At 48.3% G+C, this 23,820-nt stretch overlaps 2 protein-coding genes across 8 annotated transcripts in view; one reads left to right on the top strand and one right to left on the bottom strand.

Annotated features, from left to right (window-relative positions):
- Nucleotides 1–23,820, top strand: part of FNIP2 (folliculin interacting protein 2) — a 124,074-nt gene that overhangs the window by 96,510 nt on the left and 3,744 nt on the right. For all 7 annotated transcript variants that reach the window (XM_070474922.1, XM_070474925.1, XM_070474920.1 and 4 more), the window contains 4 exons: nucleotides 1,962–3,156; nucleotides 3,841–3,997; nucleotides 17,975–18,175; nucleotides 22,099–22,214. In XM_070474922.1, the coding sequence (XP_070331023.1) occupies nucleotides 1,962–3,156; nucleotides 3,841–3,997; nucleotides 17,975–18,175; nucleotides 22,099–22,214 (1,669 nt within the window). The remainder of the gene's footprint in view (nucleotides 1–1,961; nucleotides 3,157–3,840; nucleotides 3,998–17,974; nucleotides 18,176–22,098; nucleotides 22,215–23,820) is intronic.
- SPMIP2 (sperm microtubule inner protein 2) overlaps nucleotides 19,900–23,820 on the bottom strand; it is a 123,181-nt gene continuing 119,260 nt past the window's right edge. The window contains exon 5 of the mRNA XM_020901446.2: nucleotides 19,900–20,069. Within this exon, the coding sequence (XP_020757105.2) occupies nucleotides 20,022–20,069 (48 nt within the window). The 3' untranslated portion in view covers nucleotides 19,900–20,021. The remainder of the gene's footprint in view (nucleotides 20,070–23,820) is intronic.

The following is a 23,820-nucleotide window of genomic DNA, read 5'->3' as shown; positions in this document are numbered from 1 at the left end:
TAGTTTGTAACTTAGTCTTTTTATAGAGGGGATCATGTGGTTACACTTGTGTCTTGCGCATTACCTGTTCTCAGAGTCTTACCCTAGGAATCCTCTCAAGGGAAGAGGACCCACCTCTGATGGGTCCTGTCACTTTCTCCTGAGTCTTAATCTTAGCTGTATGATTAATCTTATCTAAGAAATGTCTCCCCCCCCCCCCCAGGTGGAGTCCAGATTCCTGAGTTCTTACTGTAACTCACCACGTATCTCCTCTGCTTTACTTAGGGCCCTTCCACATTTTGATTTATTCCAGCATTCTGGTTATTCCCAAAGTGGTTTCTGACTCAGGGTTGCTCCTGCAGAGATGTAAGGGAGATAAATCTACGTGAAACACTCAACGCTGTGCCTGCAGTCAGGAAGTGTTGGCTTTTTGTTGTAATTGTCCATATTACTATCAAAGTGCCAGAGATACACCTCACCAAGTATAGCACTCAGATTTTATGAAATGCAGTAGTTTTAATGGTCAGGCACTGGACAGACACCTGAGAAGCCTATGCTGCTGGTTCTCAAAGGTTTGCCTTTCTTCTACCTGTAGCCAGTTTTTAATCAGCATGTCAGGATATAACTTACGGCACATTTTCCTCCAGTAGAATTTTCATATGACCTAAGAGAAAAAAATCAGATTAATTATTCATGACCAAGTGATTTTTTTTCTTGGTAATCAAATTGATTCCACTTGATGCTCCTGTGTATTGAGCAGACCATTTCATTAAGTATTTTGAATTGATTCACTGCACTTCTGCTCAGAGATCCCAGAATTTGGATGTAACCCCAAGGCTTATTGTCCTCAGATTCTTCTAAAAAAGTTCTCATCATTCTCATTTCCAAAATAAGTGATTTGGTTTGGTCACAAATAAGGGCTCTGGCTTTAGCCATCCTTGGGGAGAAGGGAGTCAGCTGGCCCACTGGCCTCCATGGTAAGACCTAGCCCACAAACAGGGGCCTGTGTGCATGGCACTGCATGCAACACTGAACCCAGTGTACGCACCGTGCTCTACCCAGTATGCACAGCCGTGCACCGACATACACCAGCCCTGCACCCGGCACACCCCTGCACTGCATACATACCCAGTATGCACACCCATGCACCAACATACACCAGCCCTGCACCCGGCACACACCAGCACTGTATACATACCCAGTATGCACACCCATGCACCGACATACACCAGCCCTGCACCCGGCACACCCCTGTACTGTATACATACCCAGTATGCACAGCCGTGCACCGACATACACCAGCCCTGCACCCGGCACACCCCTGCACTGTATACATACCCAGTATGCACAGCCGTGCACCGACATACACCAGCCCTGCACCCGGCACACCCCTGCACTGTATACATACCCAGTATGCACAGCCATGCACCGACATACACCAGCCCTGCACCCGGCACACCCCTGCACTGTATACATACCCAGTATACGCACTGGTGCTGTACCCAGCATATCTCTGCAGTGCACCCAATAACACCAGTTCTGCACCCGGCACACGCCTGCACTGTATACCTACCCAGTATATGCACTGGTGCTGTACCCAGCATATCTCTGCAGTGCACCCAATAACACCAGTTCTGTACCCCGCACACGCCTGCACTGTATACCTACCCAGTATATGCACTGGTGCTGTACCCAGCATATCCCTGCAGTGCACCCAGTAACACCAGTTCTGCACCCAGTATACACCACGCTGCCCGTGAACACCCAGAGCAGGGCTGCTCCTGACCGGTCTTCCTAGGCAGACATTCCAGCCTAGAAGGAAACGAAAAGAAGGTCATTCTAGGAATTAACCTCTGTGCCTCAGGGGTGTGCAGTGAGTCTGGTCTGGGAACACGTCGTCCGTGTTTCTCCTGTTCAGGCTGACATACAGCCTTGAAGCGCTCGCCCGGGTGACCATGTCTTTGTGTCCACTTGTCCTCTAGGCGACCTCTACGGAGCCATCGGCTCCCCGGTGCGGCTGACGCGCACGGTGGTGCTGGGGAAGCAGAAGGACTTGGTGCAGCGCATACTGTACGTGCTGACCTACTTCGTGCGGTGCTCAGAGCTGCAGGAGAACCAGCTGCTGTGGAGCGGGGGCCCCGCGCGAGGCGAGCAGATGCTGCACGGGAGCAGCATCACCACTGCCCTGGAGAGGGGCGAGGTGGAGGAGTCCGAGTACGTGGTGGTCACGGTGAGGAGCGAGCCTGCCCTCCTGCCACCCACCCTGCCTGTGACCACGGCTGAGGGGTCGGCTGGGGTCCCGGTGGACGCTGACCCCAGAGACCTGTGTCCCCCACTTGACGGAGAAGGAGGCGGGGCCCTGGAGAAGAGCCTGACAGCCCACGGCGCATGGAGACCTCAGGGTGCATCGTGCGGGGAGGAGGAGAGTAAGGAATTCCCTCGAGGCGGCTCTGCGAGGCTCCCCAGTGGTGCAGGTGTGGGCACGGGGCTGAAGATGAGCCCTCCAGCCATCGGGGCAGAGCCAGGAGGGGAGGTGCCCAAGAAGCTGCCAGACCGGTCAGCGGCCAGGCCATGCCCTGATGGACGTCTCCGGGACAGGCCGCCCTGGGAAAAAGTCACCTTCCACATCGGGAGCTCCGTGTCTCCGGAGTCGGACTTTGAAAGTCGCACCAAAGCAATGGAGGAGCGGCTGCAGGCCTGCAGGTGTGCGGAGCCAGAGCCGGCGCAGGGACCCCCGGCCAGGCCTGGTGCGGCTGCCGTCCCAGCCCAGGAGGGCCGGGACCAGCGCGCTCCGACATGCTCCCGGTCCCCTGGGGCATCTGGGGGGGCCAGAGACGTCAGGACCGAGGCTGCCGCGGAGGTTGCTGTGGCGCCAGATGCACGTGCCGCCTGTGCACCTGCCAACCCCGCAGGCGTGCTGGTGAAGCCGGGGGGTCTGGGGGGCAAGGATGCAGACGCGCCCGCGATGAGCGGGTGCACCGCTCCTGTGCCCGGTGGCGATGCCAGCTTCAGGGTGGAAGGTGGCCTCCCCCGGAATGAGAGCTCCGACAGTGCCCTTGGAGACAGTGATGACGATGCATGTGCAGCGGCGTCGCCGGACCTGGGTCCTGGAAGTGATCCTGATGCGGACCGTGACCAGAGCGAAGGGTCGCTAGAGGTGGAGCTGCCACTGCCCAGGTAAGGCCGGCGGCAGGCAGAGGGAGCTGGGTCAGATGCTGCCTCTCTGGCCACTGAGGGATGCAGTGGTGGTGGGGAGCAAGGCATGTCATATCTCGCCATCCTCGAGAAAGATCTGTGGCCATGGATGCCCAGCCTCGGAGGGCGGAGGGTGGATGTGGTGGTAGGTTATAACCCCCAAGCAGCTTTTCCCCTGCCGGTCTGGTCAGGACAGCTTCAGGTGGTTGGGAAACAGCACCTCTTCCTAAGGCAACATCAGCAGATGACTTGGTCTGTAAAGCAGTAAGGAGAGATTTGTCCCTTCCCAGTCCTGGCAGCCCCCTATGCAGGTGTGTGAGTTCCTGGAGCCAGACTTTGCCAATGACACCTCTCCCCCACAACACACACACACAGTTTCTCTTCTCTCCCGACCCAGTGCCTGGAGGATGAGGTCTGGGAGGCAAAGAACAGACTCACAACCAGCCACCAGAATATCTGATTTTCCTGCTCTTCCTCTTTAGGAAAGTTCCTTTTTCCTTTAACTCCCTTCCCTTCCCGCACCAGTGACCTGCTTCCCCGAGGACTCCTTATGTGACCATCCCTGGATCTGTTTCTCTCACCCGTGTCCCTGGGGCTTTGTTCCCACTGCAGTCCAAGAAGGGAGCACGTTTGCATTGTGCATGCTGATGGCTGGTCTTGTTTTAGGTCTCAGAGCATCAGCAACCCCAATGTGAGAAACTTTGGCCGCTCCCTCCTGGCGGGATACTGCCCCACGTACATGCCAGACCTGGTGCTTCACGGGACCAGCAGCGATGAGAAGCTGAAGCAGTGCCTAGCAGCCGACCTGGTCCACACGGTCCAGGTGAGTGATCCCAGCTGGGAGCCTCGGGCTGCCAACCAGGGGGTGAAGAAGTGGGCAGCCAGGCAGGGTGGGCAGTCACAGGCATAGTCATGGGATTGTTGCTACAGATACAGCCAGGGTTACGGGAACCAGCCAGGCTGCTGAGGCATCTGGGGATGTGTGGAACTGGAGGCTGCGAGTGCCACGGGGCACAGCAGCGGGGAAAAGAAGAGGGGCTGCCTGGCTGTCGAAGCACGATGGGGTGGGGGAACCCCCGACATCTCACTTCTCCAGCCTCTGAGCTCCTACAGGGCCTCCTTTGGGCTAAGCCCAGCTTGAAGCCACAGAGGGAGGAGGTCATGGCTGATGCAGACCCAGGCCTGCGGTCTGCAGAGCTCACCTCTGCACAGGACAGGGAAGGGCAGAGGGTGAATCTGGAGGGGGTGGGGTGGGCAGGGGGTGGGGGCAGGCCAGGCAGACGGAACAGTCAGCACAGATAGTGGCAATTCTGTGCGTCCCAGGGAGGGCCAAAGAGATGTCACATGTGTTTTGCTTCTTAGCTGATCCTTACAAGTTCCTAAAAGTAATCTATTTTAACTGATTTGTCATTAAGTTCACTTTGATGGCTGTATGAGGATGACGGTCTAAAGATTAACACATCTTATGGGAAATGGCCTCTTGGCTGCCTCTTACTGCTTCTCCACTATCTGCAGCGTGACAGGAACTAAGCAGTGGAGGAAACCATGTCAGTCTGACAGACCTGTTTTTAATTGAGCCGCTATTGGGCAGACATGCAAAAAAAGAGCTGTTTTGTACTGGAAGCATATTGTATCTTGGGCAGTAGGAAAAGTCCTCTTCGCATCAGGAAAATTGGAATTTGGCTGGTTACTTTCTCCTCGCCCAACAAGTACTTTTTGAGAGTTAGAACAGAGGGCAGTGCATGCAGTCTTTGTCCTTGAACCTCTCCTCTGTGAAGACTAGACTTCCATCAGGCACAGGCCAAGCAGGCTAGAGGTATTTGTGTGAAATGGGAAGAAAAGTTTGATGGTGAAGCAGCTGCACTCACCCCCCTGAATGGGGAGGCGGGAGGTCAGGGGAGGGACTGAGGCTGGGGGCCCCCCCAGCGCAGGGACTGGCGCCGAGTTCCTGACCCACCCTGCTTTGTGGTTGGCCACCACCCTCCCCAGGCCAGCCCTGGAAAGAGGCGGTGCTGTCGTACTCTGCACAATCCTCAGGAACACTGTCCTTGCCTGTCATCTCAGAGGCCCACACGTCAGTGACCTCAGAGAAAGGAGATGCTCTCCTTGGACAGTGCTCTTTCTAGGTCATCTGAGCCACGCATACATTTAGTGGCCACCAGGAGCCGGAAGGCAGGGAATTTGAGGCCCTCCTTTTGGCAGCACCATGTGTTTATAATCATGTATGCAGCGCCCGTGGGGTTTTTCGTCTGCCCATGTCGGTTTGATCTGTAAGAACACTGGTGCTGCTCACTGGACCCTTCTCCCATGGAGCCTGGGTTCTGCTCTGAGAGGTGTGCCAGGAGCTCACATGTAAACCCACAGGGCCATCCTCACCCACCCATCCTCCAGCAAGTCATCATCCGAATGCCCCAGGCCCACTGACCACCACTGTGAAGACACATCTGTAGACTGATTGTCCCCCCTGAACTTATTATCTGCAGAACCATTAATGACATTTTGTACATTTTCCATAGGCTGACACATTCAGATGTTTTGTGTATTAGGTTTCCATGGTGACCATCTAGGTCTATAATTTTTACATTTAAAAAAACAAAACCATGTTTCCTCTGCTTGTGCTCTTAAAGACCTGTCATATCCCGTTTCTCTTCCTTTCAAAGGTAGTATTTTCACACTGCAGCTGTTCTCGTCTCTGCAGACTATGCAGTCAGCCTGAGAGATGGAAAGTTATTAAGCCTAATAACCTATATTGTGTCAAATGGTGGGAACATCTCCCATGCAGCCCGCGTGGGTGTTAATAGGGAATTGCAAGGGTCATAAAAATATCTTCAGAAGAATGTATCCAATCGACGTTAGTGGAGTTCTGATTTCACTTGGCACAGTCATCATGATGAATTTTGCTTTTGAAGTAAGTGTTCCGTTTAAACTTCTCAGACTGGGGTCCTGCTCCATGGCAGCGTTTAAATAAAAACAGCCTACTTTCAACTGCCATTGACAAATATTTGTTGGAAAATAAATTAGGAGGTTTAGGAGGCAGAACATTATATTGAATGACTGCTCCACAAAGCCTAGTAACTATTTAAATTCTTGAGTGTGTTGCCAGAGAAAAAGGCAAGGATTCAAGAGCAAGGACAGGAGCCGAGTTGGGGCTGAAACTCCGGCTTGTTGAGGAGGGAGAGCTCGGGGTAAATTGCTCTCTCATAACTTACCTTCAAGAACCTGGTGTGGGGATTTTAATAATTTCTAGTATTCATGCCACACTTCACCCAGCTTTGGGATTCATAGTTGTTTACAGAGAAGGATTTTCATTTTTTATTTTATTTTTTTTAGAGAAGGATTTTTAGTAACTTTTTAAGAGCAGTTGATTTACGTTATTGATCTGTTTTCGAGGCCTGTGCGTGACAGGATTGTGAAATCTGTCTTATGTAAATACACACTTCTGTAACCTCAGTGGACTGAGTTGTGGAGTTTCTTCCCTCACTGAGATACTGCGTCTGGAGCTCCCAGTACTAAGAATTTCTTTTTCCGCATTTCCTTATCCTCGACTCTTATGAAAGAAAGAAGTATTAACTTTATTTCATTCATTTCCATTTTTGTTACCGGCTTCCTCGTGGTAAGATTCTAATGGCCTTTAAATATTTTAACATGTGTTCTTATTTAACCCACCTACTACCTCTGTTCCATCGTTTGAACTGTCTCTCTGCCTCCTAGTGCATAGATTATACAGCTGCCTTGAATTAGGCTGAGGTCATACTTCGTTTCATTTTTTTCCTGCCACATCTAAACGTGAATTCTTTCTTCTGTTTTCCTTTTGACTTTAAAGGGTGAAGTGGGAGAGCCAGCTTCACTGTACACCCATGACTCTCAAGGAGCCTTTTCTCTCCCCTTCTCTTCCCCTATGTCTTGTCCACCTGTGGGCACTGCTGACCCTTGGGTTCGGGGTACTGGGCTGGGGCAGCTATGAAGTTGCAGGGAGTGGAGGTGGTGTAGGAAGCTGACTGACACTGGTGCTGTGGTGTTACCGCTTGTTCTATGGTCGTCAGGTAAATCTGTTGGCTTTGCTAAGCCTCAGAAAAACTTATTTAGAGGAACAGAGAAAATGTAACCCAGCAGTTAAGAATGCAGCTTCTAAAGGCAGACAAACCTGAGTTTGACTCATGGCTTACCCCTTGTGGCTGTGTGGCCTTGGGCAGGTTTCTCCCATCTTCCAAGCTTCTTTTTCATATTCTAGAAAATGATAGTACTTGTAGGTCTGATTGAAGACGGTGAGATGATGCGTGTCCATTGTTGAGCACAGCGCCCCACACGTTACTGAACACCCATTAAACAGTAGCTATTAAAATGACACTGTGAATGTGCTTTGTAAATGAGTTTCCCAGGATGCTCACGCTCTGGGTGATGAACAGAAGCAGTGCCCATTTAGTGCTAACGGCCGCTGAGTTCCCTCTGCCCTGACGGTCCAAGGAGCAGGCCAAACTACTTCAAACTCTGCAGGGTCGGGTCATCGAGACCAAAATTAGCATCACACATTGTTTCTTTTAAGAAAAACTGTATGCCAGGGCTTCAGGCATCTTCAGAATACTCTCTAAAATGAGGAAAAGTTGGATATGGCAACCTCTTTCATTTAAGAGTAGCAACAGGTTGACTTCAGAAATCAGTAGTGCAGATAAGGAGCTTTGCTAACAGCCTGGCTGTGCTGTGAGCCTCGAATACCTAACAGAGTCCGTGCCACACCATCAGCCAGCAAGGTTATGAAAGAGCCGCGAGTCACAGGGGCGGGATAAAACATTGCCTTAGTAACAAAGACAACACTGAGGTGGCTCGGATCAGCAGCCACCTTCAGTCAGTGGTGTTGTAGAGGAAACAGCCGTGCAGAACACATCTGTTCTTTGAGACAGAATAGCTCTGGTCGCCTCCTTTCCTGGGTGGGGTGGTGAGTGTGGTGGGGTCATGGACCTTCAGCCGCGGCTCACTATTGGGGGGGGTTGTGTGTGTGTACATATACACATGTGTCTGTATAAATGCACATGTGTAAGTATGCACACTGGGTTATGACATTCAAACATATTTCTTACTGCACATGGTGATTTTAAAAAATACTTGAAAAAACTACTGGTATCTGGGTATCACCACCAACTCTAGTCTGAAATCTTGGTGACCCCCTCCCCTTCTCAGCACCCCTCCACCTGCAGCCATTACCCGCATGCGGCCACTTTGCACACAGCCATGGAGGGCTCCTTCTCAAATAGGGATTTGATTGGTCACTCTTCTGCCCTCATGGGGACCCATTTCTTTAGAGAGTGAAATCTAGTCTCCTTGGCTGGGATCTCCCCTCGTATGTCCTTCACACACACACACGGTTACACTGTTGACCAGCCTTTAACTCCCGTCCTCTCTCCCACCTCCTGGCCACGCGCTGTGTTCCCTCTGTCTCAGGCACCATAGAACCAATTTTTGTGCCGTTTGCAGACCTCATCCTGACGTTGCCTCTTCTCTGAAACCACTCCAGTCCCTTTGCACATGCCACTTGCTTCCGCCTCCAGCGTCTCCTCCTGCCAGGCTTGCAGTGCCCGAGCAGGAAGGGGGCTTCAGTCCTACCAGTCCAGGGACAAGTGACACAGTGTGATCCCCCCGCGCTGGTTAGAGAAGTGTGTGTTCCTTCAGGTGACACTGTGCTCTAGACTGTGACCCTCCTAAAGCAGAGAGAAGTGATAGACTCTGCATTTTAAGATGTAAAGAGGAAGATTACTGTGCTTAGATATGACGCCTGAGGCCCTTTGTGTTCTTTTTTTTACCTGAAGGAGAATAAAAAGCCCTCAAAGGCATCATTTCTCTTACATTTTGTAAATATTAGGCACATGGCTAATTTTGATGTTTTCCCCAGTTTTTTCATCACGTGCAGAGTATTTGGACATCTAAGCCATTCTCTGCCGAAAAATCTACCAGCCATCTTACATTTTGTCTTAGGATCATGCACATCCTCCTATAACTTTGTTCTGATGATCCCTTTTGACCTCAAGCGTCTCTCCTCGACTTTAAAATGTTTGCTTCCTCAGCAAGTGACCAGCCTAAAGTTTAAGGCATCCCTGAGGCTGTGCTCAAGGCTGAGGCTTCCCCGAGCCCCTGCCTCCCAGGACCCCTCCGTAGTGCCCATGGTTCAGAATGGTTGATTCTCTCTCCTTCTCTGCTTTATCACAACTCTGAAGCCTTTAGAGACAATATGGTCCCTATTTCCAAGAGACGCATACAGCACATAAAACAGAACAACTCTAGCATGATGGACTTGTGGTCAGGACAAGGGGGCTTAAGCTGAATGGGCAGGGGCGTTAGCCCTCCTCCTACAGTCTGGAGTAGCTACTGAGTAACTACGTTTAAAAAGGTGATGGTGATAAAAGAAAGGAATTGGAACCCTTAAAAAGATGGTCTGATATGGTACTCGACTGTTTAGATTCGTAAAAGAACTAAAGGGAGCTGCTCAAATGGAAAAATGCAGTCATGGAAATTAAAACTCAGGGGGGTAGTCTAATGAGCAGAACAGATTAAATGCAGCCAGAAGGGATTAGAGTTTGTGAAACAGTGACAAGATACAGACCTGCCCCTGTGACTGTAACTCTGAGACAAAAGGATATGAAAAAACGTGAAAAGAGCCAGTAAGAGACGTGGTGGCTTGAGTGAGACGGTTTCTTGGTGTATACAGGAGGCAGGACAGAGAAACAGTATTTGAAGAAAGAATGGCTGCTATCTTTCAGATTAGATGAACCCACTGACATGAACACATCCACACTGAGCTTCAGGTCATCAAAGAAAAAGGAAGCTTGTCTCTGGCCAGAGAGGAGGCATGGCTCTGTCCTTCAGGAAACTGAAATCCAGCACGTGACTGAAGACATAAATAGTGAAAATAGAGGCTACTGTCAGGATGGGAGGCAAAGGGTGCATGGATGGCTTCCTGGAGGAGGTGACATCTACAGTGAGGATAAGCAGAGCTGGAATGAGGGGTCCAGGCAGGACCCAAGGACCCTGTGCTCCCCCAGGGGCTGCAGACTAACAGCAGGCGGAGCCAGCTTTACTGCCGTAGGAGCTTCTGTCTGTCACTGTAAACTACTGTCAGGAAAGTCTGGGTGCTGAGCATTTAGCGTTCAGTATTCTAGATCATATTATAGACTGGAAGAAGTGTTTGAGAATGGTGAGTGGTGATAGGATTCTGTTCTCTTCATGAATGTGAGACTAAAGGTGTTTTTTGTGTGTGTGTGGACCATTTTTAAAGTCTTTATTGAATTTGTTACAGTGTTGCTTTTGATTTATGTTTTCATTTTTTGCCTGCGAGGCATGTGGTATCTTAGCTCCCCAACTAAGGATTGAACCCCCACGACCCCCCCACCTGCCCCCCCTCCCCGCCCCTGGATTGGAAGGCAAAGTGCTAGCTATCAGGGAGGCCCCAGACTGAAGGTTTAAAAACAGAAAAAAAAACTGGCCAGACAGCCACATGTATCTGCATCCTTCTGTGTGCCCTCAGCCATCCAGAAGTGGGTGGATTGACCAAGGACTCGGGGAAGGCAATGGCACCCACTCCAGCATTCTTGCCTGGAGAATCCCAGGGACAGAGGAGCCTGGTGGGCTGCCATCTGTGAGGTCGCACAGAGTCGGACACGACTGAAGCGACTTAGCAGCAGCAGCAGCTTAGGTTACTTAAATCCTCAGTTCCAAAGATGTAGGGGGTGTGGTTATGTAGGTGGGCCTTGGCCTCTAGAGAGATAGGAGAATAAAAACAGGACCTGATGACATTTAACCAAGAGCAGATGCTGAGAATGTGAGCCTCAGAGCATTGATAATCTGCTTTTTCTCTGTGACTAACCCAAGGCCTATTGAAATGTTGTAAAGACAAAGTCTAACAGAGTCTTGTCGAGAGAACACACTGGCCATAGCAAACACCCTTTTTCAGCAATCCAAGAGATTAATGTACACGTGGACGTTACCAGATGGTCAAAACCAAAATCAGATCGATTATATTCTTTGCAGCTGAAGATGGTGAAGCCCTGTACAGTCAGCAAAAACAAGACCTGGCGCTGACTGTGCTCAGATCATGAGCTCCTCATTGTATAATTCATGCTTAAATTGAAGAAAGTAGGGAAAACCACTGGGTCATTCAGATATGACCTAAATGAAATCCTTTATGATTTTACAGTGAAGGTGATGAATAGATTCAAGGGATTAGATCTGGTAGAGAGGGCCTGAAGAGCCATGGATGCTTAGCATCACTAATTATTAGAGAAATGAAAGTCAAAACTACAATGATGTGTTACCTTACACCAGTCAGAATGGCCATCTTCAAAAAATCTGTAAACAATAAATGCTGAAGAGGGTGTGGAGAAAAGGGAACCTCTTAAACTGTTGGTGGGAATGTAGATTGATACAGCCACTGAGGAGAACAGTATGGAGGCGCCTTAAAAAACTAAAAATAGAACTACCATACTACCCTATAATCCCATTCTTGGGCATATGTCCAGAGAAAAACATGATCCAAAAGGATACATGTACCCTAATGTTCAATGCAGCACTTTCACAATAGCCAAGACATGGACGCATCCTAAATGTCGGTTGACGGAGGAATGAATAAAGAAGATGTGGTACATATATATACAATGGAATACTACTCTGCCATGAAAGAATAAAATAATGTCATTTGCAGTAGTGTGGATGGACCCAGGGATTATCATACTAAATGGAGTGAGTCAGGCAGAAAAAGACAAATATGTGATATTGCTTATATGTGAGATATAAAAAAATGATAAAATGAATTTATTTACAAAACAGAAACAGACTCACAGACATAGAAAATAACTTGTGGTTAAAGGGCAGAGGGGAAAGGGATACATTAGGAGTTGAGGATTAAAATATTTATACACACTACTGCATATGGATAAAATAGATAATGAACAAGGACCTATACTGTATAGCACAGGAAACCAAAGTCAATGTCTTGCAATAATCTATAATGGGAGAAGATGTAAAAAAAAAACGATATGTATTCATATATATGTATAATTGAATCACATCTGAAACTAACACAACACTGTAAATCAACTATTTTTCCAAACTTTTTTTTTATAAATACATAAAATGTTAGTGGTATAAATAGCGGTACATGGAAAAGAAATATGTTAATAGTTGTGTGGATGACTTAATAAGAACTGGATCCAATCTAAAAATAAAGAAATATGAATAGAGAATTGTTCAACAGAGCCAGCATGTATTAGGTATTTAGTGCATGCCTTACATTTTGTTATGTTCATTTCTGAGACTATAGAAGAAAATGCGATTTCTCTTCTTGAGTTACTTATGAAATCACTGAGTAGACAACCAGATGTGCAGTCAAGAGAGACTAAGGACAGCGTGATTCCATGCCAGACAGTGGAGGTGGGGAGACTCATTGTGGGGTGTAGGGGAGACGGAGCCAGGCCAGGCGCCCGAAGAACTGGAATGTTTAGAAGGGAGCCCAGAAGGTGTTCTGGCCACAGCCTGAGTGAGAGACAGGCTTCATCTCTGCCCAGAGAAGGGGGTTCTGAGAGAGTCTGGAGGGGTATGTGTGCAGGTGGAGGTGAGCCTGAGGGAAGCTGCAGGGATGCAGAGACGTTTGACCAGTAAGCATTGGGGTGGGGCCCACGCTAGGGTAGATTTCTGAGTCAGTGAGGGTTTGGGGATGTGTTCATATGAAGGGGCGATGTAGGGTGTAGGGAAGCAAGGGGAAGCACCTGACAAGTGGTAGGTGCTACATTACGAGTTTCATGCACATTTTGTCTCAGAAACCCTGAATTAAGTACAGTCACACGCTGCATGGTGGTTCATCCATAAATAATCCTCCTGCTAATGCAAGAGATATGAGTTTGATTCCTGGGTCATGAAGATCCCCTGGAGAAGGAAATGGCAACCTGCTCCAGTATTATTCCTGGGAAATCCCATGGACAGAGGAGCCTGCTGGGCTACAATCCATGTGGTAGCAAAGAGTCAGACTCAACTTAGTGACTAGACAACAGCACACTCTGCAGATGTAGAGATGGAAGCCCCGGAGAATGGGGTCACTAAGGCCTCACAGCTAGTAATGGAGTGACAGTCAAGCCCAGTCCTGCCTGGCTTCAGAGTCCTGGCCCCTTGATGAAATATCCAAACCTAAGGGAGGGAGTTGGAGAGATCAGGCTCGTGGGAGATGTTTGAACCATCAGTCTACTGGTTTACAGCGTTTGTCAAAGTGCTTAATTTCTCAAAAGCATGCTCCATGCATTCGTTACTGGAAAGTGTGTTAGTGTGTACCCTGGCTTATTTGTGAACCTGATAAAACCAAACTTAAGAAACCTGGCTGACAGGTTTCACTGTTAGTTACTTCTATATTTAAGTTACGGCTCGTAAGTAAAAGTAATAAAGAAGCGTCACGTAATTCAGTGTTTCCTTTGTTTATGGTGGTTCTAGGTATACCGTAAGTACAGCCATTGCGAACAGGAGCTTTCTGTTGAATACCAGGCAGGGCAGAGGCGTGTGTGGGTGAGAGTTCCTGTGATTATCCAGGCGGGTCTTCTGGATCTCGGAGTTTTTTAAATTCTACAAGCTTAGAGACCAACTAATAAACCAAACCGTAAAACGTTTACACTGCCCATTACTGCCCATAAACGTTACTCTTTAGTGGGCTGTGTTCCTTTGGAAAGATACATGTCAAAAATCTCCAGAATCATCAGAACTTGTGCTTCAATGCTCTGACCTTAGAGAAGTTTAGACCAGATCAGGACTGGGCTGTCACTTGGCCTGGTGGTCCTTAGATGATGACTTGAAATGGTTGCAGGTGACATTTTTTATCTCTCTCCAGTATTCTTTGTCTTGAATATTTACATTTCCTTCTATTTCCATCTTCCTTTTAAAAAAAAGTATTCAGTCTTCAATAAATGAGAAACTACTAAATGGCATAGTTAGATGGAGACAATTATGGTGACCTGTGTGTGTATTTAGGAAAGTCAAAGTGTTAATTACTCAGTGATGCCTGGCCTTTTGTGACCCATGGACTGTAGCTCACCAGGCTCCACCGTCCATGGCATTTTCCAGGCAAGAATGCTGGAGTGGGTAGCCATTCACTTCTCCAGGGGAACTTCCTGACCCAGGGGTCTTCCTGAACTAGGGATTGAACACAGATCTCCTGCATTGCAGGTAGATTCTTTACCATCTGAGCCACCAGGGAAGCCCATTTAGGAAATTACATGTTAAATATTTAGTAGTCTGAGAATGTATACTTCTTTTTTAAAATTTTATTGAAGTATAGTTGATTTACAATGTTGTGTTCACTTCTGCTGTACAGCAAAGTGACTCAGTCACACATATGTGTGTTCTTTCTCATATTCTTTTCCATTCTGGTTTGTCACAGGTTATTGAATATCGTTCCCTGTACACTTGTTTCTTTAAGGTGCTGTCCTGACAGCGTTCTGTGGTTCTGCATCCTTGGATCCCACACACGTGACACTCGGTGCTATGTGTGGGGTCACAGGTGCTTGCCTTCCCTGTGACTGCTGGGCTCGACCTGGTCTGTCTGAAGTCTGTCCTTTCTCAAGGAGCTGGTCCTGCCCTAGGGGCTGAGAGTCCAGGAGAGAGGAGCCAGCCCCTCCTTCAGGGGCTCTGGGCTCCCTGTCCATTTGTCCCAACCTTCGGACGCAGCTCTCTTGTCTGTCCCCAGGTTTCCAGTGGTGATTTAAAAACGGCCCCTGCTCACATTTTCTCTCACCCGTTTAGTTCGTCCTCTTAAGATGATTGTGCCATCTCCCCTGTTGCTCCTCTGCTGTTTCCAGCCCCAGGTCTGCAGCCTCCCGGGGTCACTGGTACCCGGACAGCCTTCTGTCCGTCACGCCCGCAGTGAGCCTCGCCGCCCCCCTGCCGGTGGCTCACTTCTGAGGCGGAGCTCTGCGTGTGGTTGTCGATGGTGTGCATGGTAGCGCGTGATCTGCAGTCCGTGTGCTTCCCTTGGATCAACACACTGCTCCCTTCCCTGCCACGCAGGGTGGGAAGTTACTTAGGAAACTGAGTGAGTTGGAAACTAGGACCCAGATTATCCACTACAAATAGTTCCTCCAACTAAAGCTAGACTTTTATACCAACTGTCTCAGCCTCCTGGCCCCCTGCTCACAGGGAAGTCTCGGAGAAGAAGCCCTTGAATGACCTGGGTTGGGTCCTGTTCCTGCACCTTGATAGAGGGAGGTTGACTGAAATCCAGTGAGAGGAGATTGGCATGCTTTCCTCTCACTGTGTGTACATGGGCACATGGACATTAATGATTATATACATTTTTTCAGGGGCTTCCCAGGTGGCACAGTGGTAAAGAATCTGCCTGCCAGTGCAGGAGACGCAGGAGACATGGGTTTGATCCTTGAGTCAGGAAGATCCCCTGGAGTAGGAAATGGAAACCCACTCCAATATTCTCGCCTGGAGAATCCCATGGACAGAGGTGCCTGACAGGCTACAGTCCATGGGGTTACAAAAGAGTCAGACAAAACTGAGTGACCAAGTACATATACATCATGTACACACACAGCACATATACTTTCAGAATGTAAGTCCCTTGAAGGAAAGGTCTTCGTATAGATTCGTATAGATCTATATATCTATGTGTGATACCCAGCACACTGAATTTCTGATAAATGCAAAGCATTGAAGGAACTTGAGCTCCAAATGCACATCTTTTAAATTTCCAAATTTTCATTTGCTTTGATCATAAGGACCAAGTCATTGTCCTCTTGCAGTGAATTTGTGACACAGGGATTGAGCAAGAACTTGCCGGAACTTGTAGAAGGAAGTTGTGGCAGCCATGTCTGTACTTTCTGTTTTGGAGAATGTGTACAAGGGTAGGAGTGAGGTGTCACAAGACCCTGTGAGTTAGAGTGGGAATTTGTGGTCATTATGTATGTGGGCATTTTGACTGTTTGGTTAAAAAGTCTAAGAAATGAGAGCCATCCTTGGGAAACTGGGCTCCATTAATTCAAGAATCTCTTCTGTCATATTCTTCGTTCTTCATGTTTAAGGTTATTTGAACATACACTCAAATAAATGTGGGCCACTAGATTTTGCCTGATTTGCTATTCTTTTCAATGGAGAAATATTCTAAACCATGAAGGTTTCCCTCCTGGATGTAGTAGAGGAATAAATGTTGGTCCCAAGAAAGTTCTCATTCAGCCCATTGTCACTTTTTCCCCATCTGTGAGAAAGAGATGAATCAAAGAGATTGAATCAAAAAGCCTCAAAACAAAGGAACCAGATCACCTGTTAAATGTAAAGTATGGCAGCAAACATCTTGGGTTTCCATCAGTAGCCTCCCCAATAATAGTGCTGTCTTTTTTAAAAATTTTTCATTTGTTTGTTTATCTATTTATTTTGGCTATGCTGGGTCTCCCACGTTGTGTGGGCTTTCTCTGCTGGCAGTGAGTGGGGCTGCTCTCTAGCCATGGCAAGTGAGCTTCTCATTGTGGTGGCTTCTCTTGTGGGGCGCAGTCTCTAGAGTCGGAGAGTTCAGTAGTTGTGGCACCCTGGTTTAGTTGCCCCATGGCATATGGGATCTTCCCAGACTGGGGATCGAACCAGTGTCCGCTGCATTGGAATGTGGATTATTAACCACTGGACCACCAGGGAAGCCCTAGTGTTAAGTCTTAAATACATTCATCAGTGGCCACACTTGTACCTTTTGGCCTCGTCTCGGTAACATAGCTCCCTAGTCCCATCTGATTTTAGGTGGTTGTTGGAGTTGATTTATGTATGTAGCACATGGTTCCTGAGTAAATATCACTTCATGATTAAAGCTATACTTTTCAGGGAATATTAAGTCATCCTTCCAAACCTTGTGATGGGGAAAATGGCAGTAGAATCCTACACTGTATTCTGACAGTCTCCATTATAAAGGGAATGAGCAGGGGCTTCCCTGGCAGTCCAGTGGTTAAGGCTCCACACTTCCACAGCAGGGGCACAGGTTCGATCCCAGTTCAGCAAACTAGGATCCCACAAACCACACACAAAATAAAGGAGAGTGCAGTCTTCCAGAAGGAAGTGGACTTTCATGTCCTGGTTTGGAGCGAGATTGCGGGCCTTTTTGTTTATCTGTGAGCATTTGATGATGTTTATGAGCCCCTTCTGGGAGAAGGCCATGGCACCCCACACCAGTACTCTTGCCTGGAAAACCCCATGGACGGAGGAGCCTGGAGGGCTGCGGTCCGTGGGGTGGCTGAGGGTCGGACACGACTGAGCGACTTCACTTTCACTTTTCGCTCACGTGTTGGAGAAGGAAATGGCAACCCACTCCAGTGGTCTTGCCTGGAGAATCCCAGGGATGAGGGAGCCTGGTGGGCTGCCGTCTATGGGGTCGCACAGAGTCGGACACGATTGAAGTGACTTAGCAGCAGCAGCAGCAGCATGAGTCCCTTCTGAGTGTAGGAATAAAATAATGATGGACTGCAGTTTTATCAAGTTAATGTTTAAATGGTGATGTGATGACACTCTTGAGTCCCTGTGGAGCTCCGGGCTCCTGGGGCTCCCACCATCACCTTCTTTTTATTTTTCAATTGGAGAAAAATTGACGTACAATGCTGTGTTGGTTTCTGCCGTACAACAGTGCAGAATCAGTCATTGGCATCCGTATATCCCCCTCCCTCTTGAGCCTCCCTGCCGCCACTGTAGATCATCACAGAGCTCTATAGCTCCCTGTGCTATCCAGTAGCTTCCCACCAGCCATCTATTTTAGATGCCTGACAGCGTGGTGAGGAGTTGACCCCCTGTGTCTGTCCTGCAGCATCCCGTGCTGGACGAGCCCATCGCCGAGGCCGTATGCATCATCGCAGACACAGACAAGTGGAGCGTCCAGGTGGCCACGAGTCAGAGGAAGGCAGTGGACAGCACTAAACTCGGCCAGGACGTCCTGGTGTCAAGTCAGGTGTCCAGCTTACTGCAGTCCATCCTGCAGCTCTACAGGCTTCACCTTCCCGCCGACTTTGTAAGTATGTGTTCTCCAGTCATCAGAGAAATGGACTACAAAAACACTTACCGCAGTATTGTGGTTATAAAGTCACGAGCTCCTGTGTATTGATTTTAGTGTAATTGGATGTTAGCATCAGTGGAAACAGCGTGTGATACAAAACCAGCATATGGGCTGGATTCAGTAACAATAGTCCTTCTGGAAATGGAGCATAGAGACATCATCTCTTTGAACAAGTTACATGAAGAAGTAGGTATCATGTGGAGGCAGGGGTCAAGCATACAGGGAAATTTAAAATACCCTCCTTGGGGAAACTTATTGGTTTTTCCGTCATCAGTTTGGTGCCAAGCCAGCCAACTTTCTGAAGGGACTGTCATTCTACCTGCTCAGGGACAGTCCTCCCAGAGTTGTTATGGATAAAGTAGGATATTGTTTGTATCATTACTTAAAATGTTGAAGCACCATAGCCATCGGGGGTGGTATCAATTGTTCCTTTTTGAATAGGATTTTGCAATCACTTTGATAACATTATATTAAATACAGACAGCAGACAGACACCCTGAACTCCTAGAAAGTGATCAACAGTTCTCCCCGAGTCTCTGGAATAATATACACAACAAATTTGTGTGTGTGTGTGTCCATGTGCACGCACACGCATGTGCAGAGAGGTGAAGAGAAAACACACTTAAGGAGGGAGGGAGCCGGGTTTCCAGCACAGAAAGGCGTGTACCAGGAGGGGAGGAGCTCCAGGAGCTGGGAGGGACGCCCCTGAGCTCGCCTGCCTTCTCAGCTCCTCCTCCCTCCCCTGTCTGCGCTCAGCCCCGCGCCAAACAGCCAGCGTCTCCCTGCCAGCCTCCCGCCTCCACAAGAGGGGCAGGGCCAGTAGCAAGCACGTAGGCGGCTGGATTACGGTCAGCTCCCTGGTTGCTCGGGAAGGGTTATTCCCCTGAGTTCTTGTGACCAGACCTGCAGGGGCACCACACCCCTTGGAAAGCCAGGACTCCTGTGTCCTTGGAGGGGGGCTTAGAAACCCTGGGGTGCAGTGTGGTATCACAGGGACATCGCGGGGGTCACTTCTGGGCTTTGCCTGTTTGGTTCCTTGGGCACCTCAGGACGTCAGCTCTGCCCTCTGTGAACACGGTACCTTTGCAGCAAACGCATGAGCATGCCCTGAGGCGTGCTCTCCACCTGGCCAAGCCCAGGGCCAAATGAGGCCCCTTTGCAGCCAGTGGACAGTTGTGGACAGTGGGCTTTCAGTGGCCTGGACTCAGACCCAGGCTCCTCTGCTTCCTAATCATGTTCCTTGTCAAAGCTGGGGAACAGCAGAACCCATCCCATCTGTTTATGGAAATTAAGTGAGCTAATTCACTTAGCTGGGCTAAGTGAATTACTGGAGCTAATTTACTGGGACTTCCCCGCTGGATCAGGGGTAAGGAAACTGCCTGAAATGCAGGAGACCCAGGTTCGATCCCTGTGTTGGGAAGATCCTGTGGAGGAGGGCAAGGCAACCTACTCCAGTATTCTTGCCTGAAGAATCCCATAAACAGAGGAGCCTGATGGGTTACAGTCCTTGGGGTCGCAAGGAGTTGGACACGACTGAAGCGACTGAGCACAATGCACCTGAAGCACTTGGAGCAACACTGGATGTTGTACACACTCGTAAGACAGCTTCTATTGGTGTAATTGTTAAGATTAACTACTTAGGTGAAACAGTGTTCACGGCTGTGAAGACTGACACCACCTACTCACTGAAACCTTTATTTGGCCTTTAAATGGCAGGACCCCTCTCCCCGTGGTGACCCAGGAGGCACCTGTGGCTTCTTACAACCTGACTCTTGTTCTGCACTTGCAGGCAGTTTTCCTTCTAGTAGCAGCGTGCATCATGCTGATATAGAGGCCGAAATTTGCTTTTCTGTAAGAAAGGAGAGATCTATTTGATGATACAGGTTTTTTTTTTTTTACTGTTTTAAGTATTTACCAAACTTTTATATTTTATTCTGTAATCCATATCTCTCACTACAGTTGATATCTTAAGTTATCCCAGCAGTAAATTACCACAGTTAATTCTTTTTTTACTTCATTTAGACATGTTACATTTAACCACAAAATCAAGATCAAAGAAAATTTCATCTGCAGTTTAAAATTCTCCTTAAAATTCACTTGAATGAAACATACAATTAATTTCCTGTTGGTACTTTGAATATGGAAAGAGAAAGTAGCTATTTAAAATTTCAGAAGTTAAAATTGAAGAAATCCATCTCAGAAAGGAAGGAGCGGATCCCCAAATAGTTCAATTTCATAATCAGGCTTTGTAAAAAAAAAAAATTTCTAAATGCTTGGATTTCAAGTTTCATGTACATTCCACATGAACCAAATTCTATTTCCACATTGCAACACACAGGTTTCCTGGGGACTATGAAAATGCTGTAAATTCACTATTTTAAACCATAAAGGATTCAACATAATGTAGATGTTCCTTTTAATATTTTATAATGCTCTTATTAAAACTTTGTATTTACTCCATAATGAACTGAAGCTGAGCAGGAGCCCCTTCCCCCACTGAGCTCGGCTTCCTGGGGGGAACGTTTCCCTGAGAGCTGGTGAAATCCTCCTTGCTTTGATTGTTACTCTCTCACTTACCAGTTGTGTTTCATCCACACAACACAACGCACTTAAGATTTTAAGTCAATGGAAAAGACTGCATCTCGAATGCATACTTTGTCTATGTCACTGATCAGCCCAGATGGTCAAGCTCAACATTGTCAAGTGCATCTGTTAATCTTTTTACCTTGAAGACAGCAGGCGTAATGGTCTAGAAGAGAATCATGTCAGATGGACCCTTGCCAGAGCCATCAGGTGACTTACTGAGGTGCCTGATGACTGCCTGCCAAGCGCAGAAGCATTTGCCTCTGGTGCAAAGCACAGATGGTTGCTGTTCTCTAAAACACGAAGTTGGACACAGTTCCAAGGGTAGAGATGTCCTGAAAATAATTGCCTCTCTTTATTGTTATTAGAGACCTAGTTAAAATACACTCTTGAGAGACAAGAAAAGTTCAGAATAACCTTGTTCCAGTCATTTTTCTGGGAATGAATTGTACCAAAATAATCTGAGGTATAGAAAACAACAACAGAGATGCTCTTTATAAAAAGGCATTGGTAAAGAATTTTTAATAACATGGGGAAGGGATTATTTTAAAGTTTTTTGAAAGGCGAGAATAATTGTACTTATAGAATGATTTCAACTATGTAAAAAGCAAAAGCTTTTTTAAAAAGACTCAAAGATATATATGAAGATCTTAACAGTCATTGGAAAAGGTAAACTTTCTTGTTTTACAAAAACCTGTTTTTTAATTTTTTTTAATTTATATTAGAATATAGTTGATTTATAATGTGGTGTTAGTTTGAGGTGTGCAGCAAAGTCGTTCAGCTATGTATACACATGTGCTAAGTCATGCCTAACTTTTTGCGGCCCCATGGACTATAACCTGCCAGGCTCCTCTGTCCATGCAATTTTCCAGGCTAGTGGAAAACTGGGATACTGAAGTGGAGTGCCATTTCCCACTCCAGGGGATCTTCCTGATCCAGGGATCCCTAAGTCAAGAATACTGAAGTGGGGTGCCATTTCCCACTCCAGATCATCATCCTGACCCAGGGATCAAACTCAAGTCTCTTGTGTCTCCTGCATTGGCAGGCAGATTCTTTGCCCATATAGTTATTACACAGTAGTGGGTAGAGTTCTCTGGTATACAGTAGGTCCCTGTTGATGACAAAACTTATTCCTCCGAATGGTAGGATTTGCACTGGCTTGCAATCCCTTAAGTATATTTTATAGAGATGAGATCACAGTTGTGTACTTCGGAAGGATGGAGGGCATTCCAGCTCTTGAATCACTGGCGGAGATCTGAGTCCCCAGCTCATCCCGAGTGTGGTTGGCTTTGCAGTGCGTCATGCACCTGGAGGACAGGCTGCAGGAGATGTACCTGAAGAGCAAGATGCTGTCCGAGTACCTTCGTGGACACACGCGTGTGCACGTGAAAGAACTAAGCGTCGTGCTGGGGTGAGTCCTGTGGAGTGCCACCGTTGCCCCGGGCTGTACCCACTGACCCGTCCAGCCCCTGCCGCTCCCCAGGGACACCAGAGTTTCCCACCTAGAAACAGACTCTCAGACCTTTCAGCTGGAGCTCCAGGGTCAGCCTCCTCCCCGGCGTTAATTTATCCTTGAAAGTGGAGCACGTAATCCTCCTCCAGCTGCCCCTTTCTAGGCATTTCACTAGGATGTGGGAGTCACGGGCTGTGGGACAGCGGGTGTGGGCTCCTGGCCGTTTCTGGGGGAGGTGAGGAAGGCCACCCCCCTGGACTTGGAGCCCGTCTGCATGTCCCAGGTGGCCGGACTCTCCTGCCTTTTCCTGGGAGCCCATTAGAAGAGGAGGTGTGCATGTCATCCGTGTCCTACATCATCTTCCAGAGGCTGTTTGCCCTAACTTCTCTGGGGGGAAGAAATTCGGACTTGCGTTTTACTCTCTGCTCAGTTTTTCCACAGAGAAGTAACAAAACAACATTGTCTCAATAAGGCCTTGTCTCCCCTTTTCCTGTAATGACAAATCCCCCCAGTTTGGGGCAAGAAAATACCGTGTGTAAAACGTCAATCCCAAAATTCTCTATTAGGCTTGCCAGTCAAACTTGTATCATTTCAAGGCTCAGGCCTTCGCATTCTTGCTGGACTTCTCATGTCAGACCCAGGATATGACTTACTGTATTATTCCATTCTCAGCGTTTCCTGCCATACTTTTTTTTTTTTTTTAACGCAGTTCACTTTAAAAATATTCCCCCCTTCTGAGGCATTTACTTTTGTAGTTTTTGCTTAGATCTCTTCACCAGCCTCACAGTAGTCCTGCCTCATTGGGTTTCTGATGTGGGTTGTGCAGCTCTTATTTCTAGGACGCTTGCCTGGCCCCTGACTGATGGGTGCCCACCATCAGCACCCACCCCTGAAGGTGGCTTTGCCTCCTTGCTTCAGGCCCCTCAGTGCCTCATTGGGCCCCTTCCAGCCCTTCCTCACCCGCCTCCTGCTCTCAGGTCAGCAGCACTGCGGTGCTGGGAACTTGCTGTCACCCTGAATGTCACTGCAGAAGGCAGGGAAGACACCACGAGCTCATGCCAGCTGCCTTCTTTGGTTCTATTTTTAGTTTTTAGATTTTGGAAACAAAGGACAGCGTTAGAACATGTTTCAAGGACCGAGACCATCCTGGCTTTTCCAGGACACACAGCGGCCCCTTGCCTGTGCTCCCCCGCCCTCATTGACTCTATCTCTGTTCTTAGGAGGTGGCTTTGGTGTCTGAGTGTCAAGTGCACGCTGGGCAGGGGTCTCGGTTGTGTGAGCCACTGAAGAAAGCCCAGGGGTTTTGAAGACACTGTCAACATCTTGGGTTCCCGGAGACTTACTTGGACCCAGTGCAGACTCGGGGTGCAGTCCTGGAGTGCTGACTGGAGGAGGTGTCGTGCAGAGGCTGTGCAGGGATACAGGCCCTGGTCCCATGCACACAGCTGCCACTGCACCATCCAAGGCTCCGGGACCCTGGGAGGGCGGGTCTCAGGAACAGGCTCACCGTCTCCCTGCCTCCCTCTGTTCTGATTGCCCACTGGGCAGGCCTGGGATCTGGCAG

The sequence above is a fragment of the Odocoileus virginianus genome, chromosome 12 (genome assembly GCF_023699985.2).
Source record: "Odocoileus virginianus isolate 20LAN1187 ecotype Illinois chromosome 12, Ovbor_1.2, whole genome shotgun sequence".
In the NCBI taxonomy this organism is placed as follows: domain Eukaryota; kingdom Metazoa; phylum Chordata; class Mammalia; order Artiodactyla; family Cervidae; genus Odocoileus; species Odocoileus virginianus.
This window is presented reverse-complemented; position numbering and strand designations above follow the sequence as displayed.